At 31.8% G+C, this 13,525-nt stretch overlaps 1 protein-coding gene across 1 annotated transcript; it reads right to left on the bottom strand.

Moving 5' to 3' along the window:
• Positions 1-6,217: 6,217 nt before the first annotated feature.
• Positions 6,218-10,688, bottom strand: LOC105116071 (pre-mRNA-splicing factor SLU7-A-like). Its single transcript, XM_011013248.1, has 9 exons — positions 10,478-10,688; positions 10,071-10,234; positions 9,867-9,979; positions 9,204-9,753; positions 8,796-9,095; positions 7,702-7,918; positions 7,060-7,163; positions 6,583-6,651; positions 6,218-6,488 (listed from the first exon to the last, which is right to left on the bottom strand). The coding sequence occupies exons 1-9, from the start codon at positions 10,491-10,493 to the stop codon at positions 6,411-6,413; spliced, it is 1,611 nt and encodes a 536-aa protein (XP_011011550.1). The 5' UTR covers positions 10,494-10,688; the 3' UTR covers positions 6,218-6,410.
• Positions 10,689-13,525: the final 2,837 nt, after the last annotated feature.

The following is a 13,525-nucleotide window of genomic DNA, read 5'->3' on the forward strand; positions in this document are numbered from 1 at the left end:
GTTGTTGTTGTTATTGTTGTTGTTATTATTGCTATTATTGTTGCTTATAATTGTTGTCTATAATTTGTACAATTAGCCTCCCTGTGGTTCGACCCCGGTCTTGTCGGGTTATTTATTACTTCGACACTCCTGCACTTGGGAGAAGACATCAATCTTTTAGTCGTGTCAATGAGTATTTAGGTTGTGATGAATGTATAATATTTTTCCTTATTGGGAATGAATTAAAACTTTTTGCCTTATGAGAATGTTGTTTTTCATGTGTTTTTTTAAATACTTATGACATACTCTTTAGTTTTCATTTTAAGGTGTTTTTCCTAACAAATATTTCACAAAATTTACTTTGTCTTTCTAAAAACCTCAAATTTTTTGATAACATGTCAAATAACAATGTTTATACAACTCTCATGATTTGTATTAGTTTTTAAAGAAAGATAAATTTCATCATGGTGATTGGTTTAAGAGATTACCTATTTTGTATTTGGTTCAAAAAAAGATCAAGTACTTGTTTAAAGTCTTGTGTTTAGATTTTCTCAACGTGAACAAAGACAAATACTTTTTCACTTTATCATGATGCATATAAATGGCTCCTTACATTTTAAGAGCGGTACTTATTATTCTTCCCCTCTCGCTTAATTAGAATAGACTTTTCAAGGCATATAATGAAGGCTAAGTTTTATAGTTACTTAAGAAAAGGTGTTCATATGCTCAAATGGTGTTTGAGGGTTTTCATAGGTTTAAGATTCTAAGATCACTTTCACTCCTTTATTCCCTTTCATCCTCTTCTTCTAGCTACTTAAGAAAAGGAGTTCATATGCTCAAATGTTGTTTGAGGGTTTTCATAGGTCTAAGATTCTAAGATCACTTTCACTTCTTTATTTCCTTTCATCCTCTTCTTTTATTCTTCCAGAATATGCAATGCTATCAAAGACCTTCACATTTAGAAGTTAAGACAATAGATCTTTCCAGGTTTTTCTTTTCACTCTAAGCCTTTGATTGAACACCTAATTAACGTTTCTTTCCTGAAATCTCTTTATTTGCTCATATCAAGATACCAACACCTTTTTCTATTCCATTTGAAAATTCCTAAATGATTTTTCTTTTTTTTATTTGTCGAAGCTAGAAGAGAAGATTTTGCTTATTTTTTAGATATTCGTGTGTCTTTTTAAGATTTATTATTTAGTAAAACCCTTTTTTTTGTTAGGCTTATTGGGTTATCCTATTTTATAGCCTTAATTAAGATCTCGTGAATTTTGTTCACGGGTATGTTATTCTTTTTTTTAGTTTTCTAACCACTTTCTCATCATTAGTGGACATTCTCAAATATCTTCATTCTCATCATTTTCTAATACTTACCTCCAGTGTGGGGAATGGTTCTAGCCAAGGTTATCTTACAAAGTAAAAAAATATCACTTCAACTCAATTTAGGACTGCAAGGGACATATTCATTTTTAGGGGATATAAAAAATAATCTTTTTTCATTTTAAGCAAGATTGATTAAGACTGATAAATTTTGACCTCATTATTGTAGCAATTTGTACAGATTTGTTTTGCGAGTTCATAAATCATGAAAACTTCATCATCTTTGTTTCATGTAGCTTTTACACAACAAACTTTAATGGTTGGGTCATCCATTTAGGTTTCTAAGTATTTAGTCATCTCCTAGGGAATTGCTAGGTTAATTGTTGCTTTTAACAAATCATTGATTTTTTTAAAATCATTAGTCAAAGTCAAATCTTGAAATCCTTTGTTTAGAAGAGAATGATTTTTGAAAAAAAAAATTTGATTGAGCCTTTTGAGATCATTTTCAAAATACACATGTAACGAGAATGAATAACCAAACTTTATTAATTTAATAAAGATGAGTACACTATGTATATTATTTCTTTACAAAATCAGATTTCACAAGCCTAGGCAAGTCAACTCCATCCATTCTTGTCAATAACAGAGCTCCCCTAAAGAAGGCTTTATTCACTACATATAGGCCTTCGTAGTTGGGTGCCTACTTATTCTAATCTTCATCAGGTAGAGGTAAGATCATTCTTAGCATTAAATCTCCTTCCTAAAACACCTTATATCTGACTTTCTTGTCATATGCTTTAGCCATTCTTTATTGATATAAATGGTGATGACAGATTATAGCTAACCCTTTTTCACTAATTAAATTTAATTGCTTGTATCTCATCTTGACCCAATCAGCTTCCTTAAGTTTTAATTACATAAATACCCTTAAATATGGGATTTATGCTTTTAGCAGCATTACTGTTTTCATCTTGTAAACTAGGGAATAAGATGTAGCTCCTATAAATGTTCTTATTGTGATGCAATATGCATTTAGAGCAGAAGGAAGCATTGCATGCCAGTCCTTGCACGTGACTACCATCTTTTGCATAATTTTCTTGATATTCTTGTTGGAAACTTTTACAAAACCATTCATTTTTTGCCTATATAAAGATGAGTTTAAGTGCTTAATTTTCTATTTTATACAAAGCTCTACTATTATTTTTTCATTGAAGTTATCAGCATTATCAGTCATTATCTTTTCAAGTACTTCATATCAACAAATTAAATCTCGTTCAATAAATCTATTCACTAATTCTAGGTTACATAAGCATATGAATTGGCTTTCCACCTGTTTTGTGATATAGTCAATGGCTATTAAGATAAATGGATGTTTGTTGCTAGCTTTTGGATTGACAAGCCCAATTACATCAATTCCTTCACATTGCAAATGGCCATGAAGATGTCAAGTTGAATAGAAAAGTTGGAAGCACATTTATCTTATCACTGTACACCTGATATTTGCGACATTTTCTTACATATTCTATGCAATCTCTTTCCATGGTCATTTAGAAATACCATAACCTCTATATTTGCCTAGCCATTATATCTCTGCTAGTATGAGTTGTACAAATCCCTTCGTGAATTTCTTGGCTTATTTTTTTTTGCTTATATCTCATCTCAAACATCTCAACAATGTTTCTTTAGATGACCTCTTGTATAACACTTTTGCATCAAGGTAGTAGTCCATGACTAACCTTCCATGACTAACCTTCACAGGGTATTCATATATGTATTGGATGCTCCTGGGGGGTACTTTTAGTGTTGGATAAACTATTTGGTATCATAATACCACGGATTCCTATCCTTTTCTCATTTGATTGAGCAAGTAGTGCCATAGATTTTCTGACTTCAATAAACATAGGTTGCATTTTGTTTCTATAATCAATTTTGTCCATGAAAGCTGAAGTGGCCAAAGCATTAGCAAATTGGTTTTTGTCTCTTTTCATATGAGTGAATTTTATCTCATCAAATTCTTTTACTAGTTTAGATAGATATTCTTAATTTGGTCTCAAATTCTCATCTTTTGTTTGCCATTCTCCTTTCACATGGAAAATTATTAGCATTGAGTCACCAGACATTAAGTTTCTTTGTCTTCAATTTTAATGTAGCTTCTAATCCAATGATACAAGCTTTATACTCAACCGTGTTATTAGTAAACTCAAACTGCAGCTTGATCGAAATAGGGTATTTTTTCTGTTAGGAGAAATCATCTTGTCCTACTACCATATACATTCACTGCTCCATCAAAATAAATTATCCACCAGTTTGGTTCTTTTTTCTTTTTTTTTGGCTATCACCACCAGATCTTCATCTAGGAAATCAAAATTCAAAAGGCTTATAATCTTTAATTGTATTGTTTTTCAAATGATCAACAATAACACTTCCTTTCATGACTTTTCTTGTCATATACACTACATCATACTTAGCCAACGATAATTGTCATCTTGTTATTCTACTTGATAAATAAGGCTTTTTAAAGATATATATAAGAGGATCTAACTTTGAAATCAACTATATAGTGTAATATAACATGCATTATCAAAAAAAAATTGTAACCTATATAAGTGCATAATAAAGCTTCTCTACCATTATGTACCTGAACTCACAATCTATCTTACTCAAATAATAGATCGTTCTCTCTTTTCTATTAAACTTATCATATTGTCCAAGTACACATTCCATTGTTTTTTCAGATATCATCAGACATAGAATCAATGATTTGCCAAGAATAAGAGGCATAAGGCACCGTTGTTAGGGATTAATATTTTGTTATTGATATTTATACTAGTAAATTATTACTAATTTAGATTTATTGATATTTATACTAGTTAGATTATTACTAATTTAGATTTATTGTTGTTATTGTTGTTGCTGTTGCTTCTGCTTCTTTGATTATATCTTAATTTTGCTTTTATTTTTATTTCAAAATTAAAAATGTATACCTTATTCTAAATCATTAGATCCTATACTTTTTTTATCCTTTTTTTTATCCTGATATTAAGATAAATTTATGTGAGATTAATAAAAAAACTAAGAAATAACTATATTAGCCATTACCATGGCAAAGTTGCAAAATGAAAAGGTGGATGGAGCTTTAAGGAACTATTTTATACCTTCAGTTAATGGGTTTGCATTAAGCATAAATAGGCTAGCTATACAAGCTAATAATTTTGAGATTAAACTATCGATGATTTAATTGATACAACAAACTATTCAATTTGAGGGGTTGTCACAAAAGGATCATAATGTTTATATCGTATTTTTTTCTAAAGATATGTAACACAAGCAAAACAGAGTGGTAGATAATGTTCTTTATTTGAGACTTCTCCCTTTTTACTTCAAGAAAAAAAGAATGCATGACTAAATTCTCTACAACCTGGTGTCATTACTATTAGGGAGGAATTAGCACAAAACATTTTAGAAAAAGTATTTCCTCTAGCCAAGACAAGCTAAAGAATGATACTACCATATTTACTCAATTTGAGAATGAATCTTTGTATGAAGCATTAGAGAGATATAAAGTTTCGTTAAAAAAGTGTCCATATCATGAACTTTTAGCATGGTTTCAAGTCCAAATATTCTACAATGGTTTAAGAGCTACAAACATGTTGATGGTTAATACAATGCTTGATAAGCTTTAACGAGTAAAACTCATGAAGCAATTGATGAATTTTTAGAAAAATTGACATCCAACAACTATCAATGGCCTTTTGTGAGCGTAATGTGAAGAAAGGCAGCTGAAGTTTTTGAACTTGATTGTATTACCACATTGGCAGCACAAATAACAACTCAGTTTAAATAATTAGGTAAGATGAATGTTAATATTATTTAAACTAATATTATATGATTATTGTGCAGGAAATCACTTAAGTATCATTTGCCATATGAAGAAGCCTTCTGCTTTACCAAATTCCAAGAAAGTTAATTACATATCCAATTTTCAAAATTAAAATAATCCTCATTCAAACTCATTTAATCATGAATAGAGAAATCACCCTAATTTTTTATAAAGCAACAATCAAGAGGTAGCTAAACCACCTCAAAATTTTCCATAATAACAAAAGGAGCTAGCATATAAAGAAATGTTCATGTAATACATGCAAAATATAAATTTGGCAATCCAAAACAAGTTAGCTTTGATTCGTAACATTGAAGCTCAAATTATTCATCAGTTACACATTCTTACAAAGAGAACACAAGGAACTTTACCAAGTAATACTATTATCAATACTGAGAAACATGTTAGTAATATCATTAAGAAGTGGAAGGATAATAAAGCAGCCACAAACAATAAGTAAGATAAAGTTGATGATCATGAGAAGACTGGTAGAAGATGGACGAATTGGAAGTGCAAATAATCAACTAAAATTTCAAAGAAAAATGAAGCTTCAAAGCTCAAGAATTCCAGGGAGTTTATATCTAATACTAATTCTCCTTTAATCTTTGATTCACTTATTCCTTTTCATCATAGGCTAAAGAATATTAAGCTTGATAATCAATTCTCTAAATTTTTTAGTATCTTTATGCAATAAAATATTAACATTCCTATTATTGAAGCTATTGAGCAAATGCCTAAATATGCCTAATCTTTTAAGAATATTTTATCAAAAAACATAGAAGTTAAAAGAGCATGAGATGATAATGTTAACTAAGATAATGTTAACTAAGGAGAGTAATGCAATTCCACAAAAGAAGTTGCCTCCTAGATTGAAAGGTTCAGGGAGTTTTCAAATTCCTTGCATTACAGGGAATTCTTATTTTGAGAAAGCATCACGGGATTTAGAGGCAGGTATTAATCTTGTACCTTATTTATTTTTGGAAATTAGATCTTGGAGAAGTAAAGTCCACTACAGTCTCTTTACAATTAGCCAACAGATCTATCAAGTACCCCATAATAGAGCAAGTCTATTGCTTATCTTAGGTGTCCTTGTAGTTATCCGATTCATCACAATAACAATCAATCAGCCATCTCATCTTATATTATTAATCAGTGTTTATTAAAGAAGTACAAAAGCATACCAAGCTGAAGGGGAGAGAAGAAGCACGCTACAACTAAATACAGCAAAAGTTTAATGGAGGAAATCCTTCATTGGGTCGTCATGATGGACTTTCTTCATCCTGTATGCCTCCATATCTTCAGCAGTAACCTGTAATGATTAAGACATTGAGTGATCAAACCCTATAACAGCACAACTCATGGTCCAACATTCAAATCACGAGTGCCGCTAATCCGAATGTTACCTCATCATTCCAACTGACATTGTATTTCCGCTTTCTCTCATCTTTAACCTCTCTCTTTCTTTCATCTTCCTGTCCAAGCAATTCATGTGCAATAAGCATTAGCGACCATGGCATACCTCAAAGAGCAAAATGTTGAACTGTAACATATCCCAACCTTTCAGGTTCTGGATAGAACTAAATACCGTTCACAAAAAAGCAGAACAGATTCTATAGTTATGGCCAAATCAAGAAAATTAACAGACTTACGAACAGCACCAATTGCCCACTTCACCAACGAACTGAGCAAACAAAATAAAGAACAAGAAAGAAGAAAAAAACAACTAGAGATTATCAGGTACTCCTACTTATTGCCCCCCAGCTCGCATAAAGGTGGGGCAACCATATCAAGAGTCCCAGATTAATGAGAGTGGGAGGAACGATACATTAGGAGCACCTAATAATTTCCCAAATGATTTAAAAGGGCTTGTTCTTATTCACCTTTCTAAGCGCTTCAGCGAGTAACTTCTCATCCAAAATTAAATCTTCTGGAACCTCAGTTCCCCAAGTAGCAAGCTGTTTCTCCTCCACTGGTGCAGGTGCCTCTGTTTCCCATGTGTAATGCAGAATAAGACATAGAAATCTAGCCACATTTACATTTAGCTTATGAAGACTTAAAAATTTTATTTAGCCTAAAACCCTTGACAATCAATTGATCAATACTTTTAAGACTACAGGCTTATAATGTTCATGGAATCTAAATCAACAATTTTCCACCAGAAAATATGATCCGCACATCATCCAAAATTACAAATAACAAAGTCAAAATTAAGTTTAAAGAAGCAAACTTTTACAATGAACCCTCAAATCACATGATATTGTATGTATTAACAATAAAAAAAAACTGGTCCTTTGAGGATAAAAAAAAAAAAACTTGCAATGCTTTGTATGTTAATTATAGGTTAGAAAAACTGTTTCATGTCATGACATATTAAATATTACTTGAAAAGCTCTATATTTTTAATTATTTTATGGAACCAGCAGTTGAATTATTAACATAGAGGTTGAACTGACAACCAATGACCCAGGAACTCAGCTGGGTCCAGGCAAGGTCTAATAGCAACGGACAGAACTGAGGCAAACCTTTAGTTGCCTCTTTACGATCAATATTAGCCTTCATAAGATCAGTTGCAGCCTCAGCAGCCTTTATTCCAGCAGCACCTGTGCAATAACTGTTCCGAATCATCTGTTTGCAGCACTTGTAGCCCCATTGATGATCCTTCCACCATGACCCCCACACAGTTGTGTGATTATTAATGAGAACATCTTCTTCATACTTGCTTCTAGGAAGTACAGTCTCCTGTAAATAGCATTGGACAGAGCAATTACAACACTTATTTATGCAGATGAAAAAAAAAGTTCGATATGTCATGGCTCTTTTTCAGCTTGAGCCTTTCACCATCTTTGTAGATAGAATAAGAACTGGAAGCTATTTTGTTTGGACTGGTAGAGGGTATGTAATCATGGGTGGCAAATAGTACAAGGCTGAGTATTTTCTTTAAACATTGGGGGGCTTTGGGCACTTGATTGAGCAGGCACAAGCCTCTTGCAAATCCCACTAGGGGCATTTGTAGTGCTGGGTAGAGCTTCAAATGAGGCTGAAGTGGCCTCTTTTTTATCCTAAGTATTATATTAGTGATATTAAAAGAGAATTTATATCTATTGCGAGACAGCGTAACTTGAAACAATTGCAGCTGCAAGTCTCAAGAAACACTCAAAGTGACCAGATTCTCTTTTTATTTCTCTTACAATCATCGGCTCTTGTTGTCCTTTTCTTAATGCTTTCTCTACCTCTCCGCCATCCAAAGTTGATGAGAATATCAGTAACACTAGTGAGCCCCTGTTCCTCTTTCATTGATGCATCAAAGTTAAATTGCCAGGTCTGACCTTAATTTTGTACCACTACCCATTCTGCATCATGTTGTGTCTACAAAGGTAATGTGGCTCAGAATTGAAGTTCAAGTAACAGAGATAACAGGAACAACGACAATTTTTTTTTGAAGAGTTTTGCAGATAAATTGTCCCATATTAACCAAGGACCAAAATAAAACCATGGTTCTCGTGAACCATACTAGTATTTGATGATAGAAAACAAGGTTCATCACAGCTTCTCCATGAAAACAGAAATATGATCAATTATCTGTAACAAAAAAACTAATTGTTGTTTCAATATTTACCTGCCCCTTGATGATCCGCCCTGCCCGATCATATTCAACTTGTCTTTCACTCTGTCCCAATAGAAGTTCTCTTGGAATTTCCTCTTCACTAGCCGCATTGCCATACTTCTCCATAATAGTGTCCTTTGTTCGGGTCTTCAACTTATCTTTTATGACCTTATGATTTTTATATAGCAACTCAGCTTGTGATGGAGCTGCTTGCATGTGAATATCTTGTCCCTTCTCAAATGCCTCCCAAGCATGGATGTTGAGATGCTTGAACTCCAATGCTTGACCACTATTCCTATATTGGTTATCTCCCTGTAACATTTAAAAAGAGATGTTTAATAAAAATACCGTTTAGGGCTCACAGCATATCAATGAAGTTGCGTAGCTATTTACGAATTTCCTACTCTCAAGAGCACTTAACTCGTAGAATTTTTCGTTTGGATCTGCATCTGGAAGAGGATCCTCGCGCATGGACCGGGTTTTGGGATCATAGTGCGCAGAGTTAACATCAAGATTTAAAAGATATTTTGCTGTGTCCTCACGAATACGCAAATTCCTAACAGTTCCTGTGCTCCCACCACCTGTTGTTCGCACGCGCTTCTCAACCTTTGCAAAGTCCATTTGTTTGCTCTCGTCAACCTTGGCTTCATCTACCCTTAAATCATCCTCATCATTGTCAACATCATTAACCCCATCCTCAGCATTTTGGTTCCCGTTTTTCTCCTCCAATTTTTTAAGTTGTTGTTCCTTCACATGCTTCCTTCGAGCCGCATCTCGAGCTTCATATCTTTCAACAACATGGGTATAGCTTGATGGGTCATAACCATTCCACCGGTCTCGCTTGCCATCATAATCAAGTTCAATAGTCTCTATTTTTTCATCAGGGGCTATGTGTATGTTAGTCCATTTTGCACCCACTTTCCTGGGCCTTTCCACGCATGACTTTGCAGCATGTGTCATAGCTCCACAGCTGTAGCTCATACAAGAGGATAAATGATCATCTTAAGACAAAAATGAAATTGAATGACATGCAAGCTCAAATGTCAGGCAAAGACTGCACACATATACACAGACATCACTTACTTGTGGCATGCACCCTTTCTATATTTTTCAGCCTGGAAAACTTTTGCACCTCTATCATACCATGACTTTGTATAATTAGGATCTGATTTCCACTTCCTTTGATGTTTCAAGCTCTACTTATCAACAAAAATAATCAAAATCAAGATTTATCCTTTCCACAAAAAGAAGCATAACAGCGAAAAAAGCATGGTGCAAGCAACTTACAGGTTTCTCGGCATTGAGATACCAAGGTGCAGATGACATATACTGAGGAATGTGAGGATTAATCTCCTTTCCATCCTCATCAACCTCAGCAGGGGCAAGCCCCGCCTTACGCGCTTCTTCCAATTCAATCTGCTTCCTATGGTCCTCTCTAGACTTAAATGCAACTGCAAGACAGACCGACCGAAACGAGACTTAAATCTCAACCATGCTGCAAATTCTTTCATATTTATTTTATTTTGTATATAATCAGAATCTGTTACGCCCCTATTTCGACATCAATTAACGTAAAACAAATCCAAATAATAGCTAAATTTATAAATATCAATATTTTGTCTAAGAAATACCAATATTCCAAAGCTAATGTCAAGAAATCAGCATCCCAATCAAAATCACATAAAAATACAAACCTGATGCGGTTGCCATTATGCAAAGCAAACCCTAACCCTAGTCTAAAACTCACAAACAAAGAATTCCGCAACCGAGTGTAAGAAACCCCGGAAATGAGAGAAATAGGTGTAAAGGGGATTGAGAGATCAGCCACAGACACGGCGGGGCATATTTTTCCCTTCTTATCCGTTGCAACACCGCCAACAGGGGTTTTGGGCTTGTATTGCTTGGCATATGATTTAACGAGACCTGTTGCGGGTAATTTAACTCGACCATTAAATTAATAATATAATATTGTGTTGGTTTGGCTTGAGAATATGGATATCATTTTTTGTTGCGTTTTTTCAAATAAAAAAAGAGTAATCGAAGTGAAATTAAAAAAAATCAAACTAATTAATTTTAATTTAATTTAATTTAATTATTTTAAAATAAAAATTAATTCAAACTGAATTAATAAAATTTAATTTATTTTGGTTTATTTTTTAATCTGACTCAGTTTTGTTATGATTTTGTATTAATTTTTTTATTTTATTTTATTTTTTAATTTAAATTTGGTTTTATTTTTTTGATTTCATGTTTATAAAATTAAACAAGTTGATTTTTTTAAAAAAAATTATTAGTTTAATCAAATTTTTTATAGTTTAATATTTTCAATTTTTTTGTAATTTGTTCTAATTAATTAATTTTTTGAATTTTTTATTAGAATGAGGAGATTTGACGGGGCTTTCACTAAATAATAATGTAATATCATTTTGGCCCAAAAACCACGAAGCCACGCGAGCCAGACGTTCTGGACATTTTGAAGAATTATCTTATTATATAAAGATAAATTAAGGCATTAACCAAATTTTTATTTTCCTGAGATTGTTCAAAATGAAAGTAAATACCCTAATAAAATTAGATTATTTTAGTTATTTAAAATATAATTTTAAAACTGAATTCAGTCTAATAAATTAATCTAGGTTTAAAACTTAGGTTAAAAAAATAAAATAATTTATGACCTGGTGTAATTCATTGGATTAGGTAAGTTGATCAAATAACCTGATTAATATACTGATTAATATAATAAAATTTAATTATAATTTTTTATTTTTTATTTTTTATTAAAATAATGTTATTTTAAATTTTTTAAAAAAAATAAAGATTGAACCAACTGATTAGTAACATGATGAAAACCTAAAACTTGAATTTTAAACAAACCGAATTTAAAAATTATGACTGGAGAGCCTCCTTGGCATTGCCGATGATGTCCTCCAGTTAACAAATTGTCCTTTTGTGCATCCTTCAGTTTGGTTTGCTACAACTCTTCACTCTGCAATTATTTTTTTATAATTTGGTGTGATTATTTTTTTCATAAAAAAGGGCAACCAGTGAATATGTATTTAAGAAATTTATCCACTCATGGTTATTTGGTGGCATCCGACGTTAGTTTAATATATATTTTTTTAACTAATCAATCAATTGATTATATATAATAATATAGTATTTATATAAATAAATATTTATTATTAATAAACATTTAATTTAATATTTATATAATATTATATTAATAAATTTAATATTTAATTTATGAATCAAAACTAAAAATAAAGTTGATGAGACAAAAATATTTTATAAAAAAAATCATAAAGTTATTAAAATTATATGATTCTTGTTGTATCAAAACATTGGGTTCATGGTTAATGCTTTCTTAAATACTAAATATTTATTAGGATTATAGTGACTAATATATATTATGTTCTTTACTTTATGAAATGGAGTACTTGTTCTCATAAGTTGAAGTATAAAATATACATAAAATTATTATGTTGATGTTTGTCATAAGACATTTACATTGATCTGACTTGTATGAAAATTTCATATAAAAAGATCATTTATATTTATAAAAAGACTCATGTTATGATTGTGTAAGAGATCCTTCAACTTAAGATCATTAAATTATATTATATAGAGAACGTTATGCTTTAATTTTGTTATATGTTGATACAACTAAAAGATTGATATCTAAACCCCTAAATGCAAGGGTGTCAAAATAATAAATAACCCAACAAGACCGGGATCAAACCACAAGGATATTAACTATATAATGATAATAATAACGAGTTAGAGAGAATTTTGAGATGTAATGTTAATTTAAGGATTAAACTGTCACGACCTAAAATACAAGTCCATGACCGGCACATAAGCAAGGTTCCCCTCCAAGGTTCCATGCCTATACGAACCCAACCTTACATACAAACTTATCTTAACTCAATCAGAGTTCAACGCAGCATTAATAACAAAATCAACTTCATAATAATTGAATTGTCTTAATATAAGAGTTAATATAATTTCATAGTTTTGGAGCACTAACTAGATATAAAGAAAAATATACAAATTTACAACCAAAAGAGCAGGTTCTGAAGGTCCAACAAAAGTGACTTGCTATCAAGCTATAAGCCTAAAAAGGATAAATAATGAGAGTGTGAGTTCAACAACTCAGTGAGTGGATAACGTTCAATATACACACACAAGGTAATATAGCAATGAGAAATATATATACAAGTATGGCTCTAGGTTCTTATAGAAAGGTTTGTCAAATATGTCATAACAAGAATATCATATGGTAAAACTCGTTAGAAAATAAAAATGCAATAAGCATAAAGCTCCGCATTGTGGGATGATCAGTCCACACAGGTTGGTGACTCCCCCGACCAACTAGGGTTCAGATACGATGTGCACAAAGACTAACACTACCCTGTTAGCAAGGGTATTCTGACTAACATACCATAGGTTCATAATCATAATGAAATAAACATATTTATATCTCAAGACTCAACTCATGAAATTAATCAAATGAGCAGCTATTAATTCAGAAGTCAATTCAAAATATATATTGGTTCATATCAAGAATTCAGATTCAACAATTAATCATGCTTTATCATAACAAGGATAATAATCACCATATATATTATCAAGAAGCATGATCCAATTCATATTAATAAATCAAATATTTATAATATTTCTCATGCATATGGAAAATTATCCACTCACCTGACTCGAAAGCAAACAGAAATCAAAAGCAAACA

Source organism: Populus euphratica, unplaced genomic scaffold, assembly GCF_000495115.2.
Source record: "Populus euphratica unplaced genomic scaffold, PopEup_1.0 scaffold846.1, whole genome shotgun sequence".
Lineage (NCBI taxonomy): Eukaryota > Viridiplantae > Streptophyta > Magnoliopsida > Malpighiales > Salicaceae > Populus > Populus euphratica.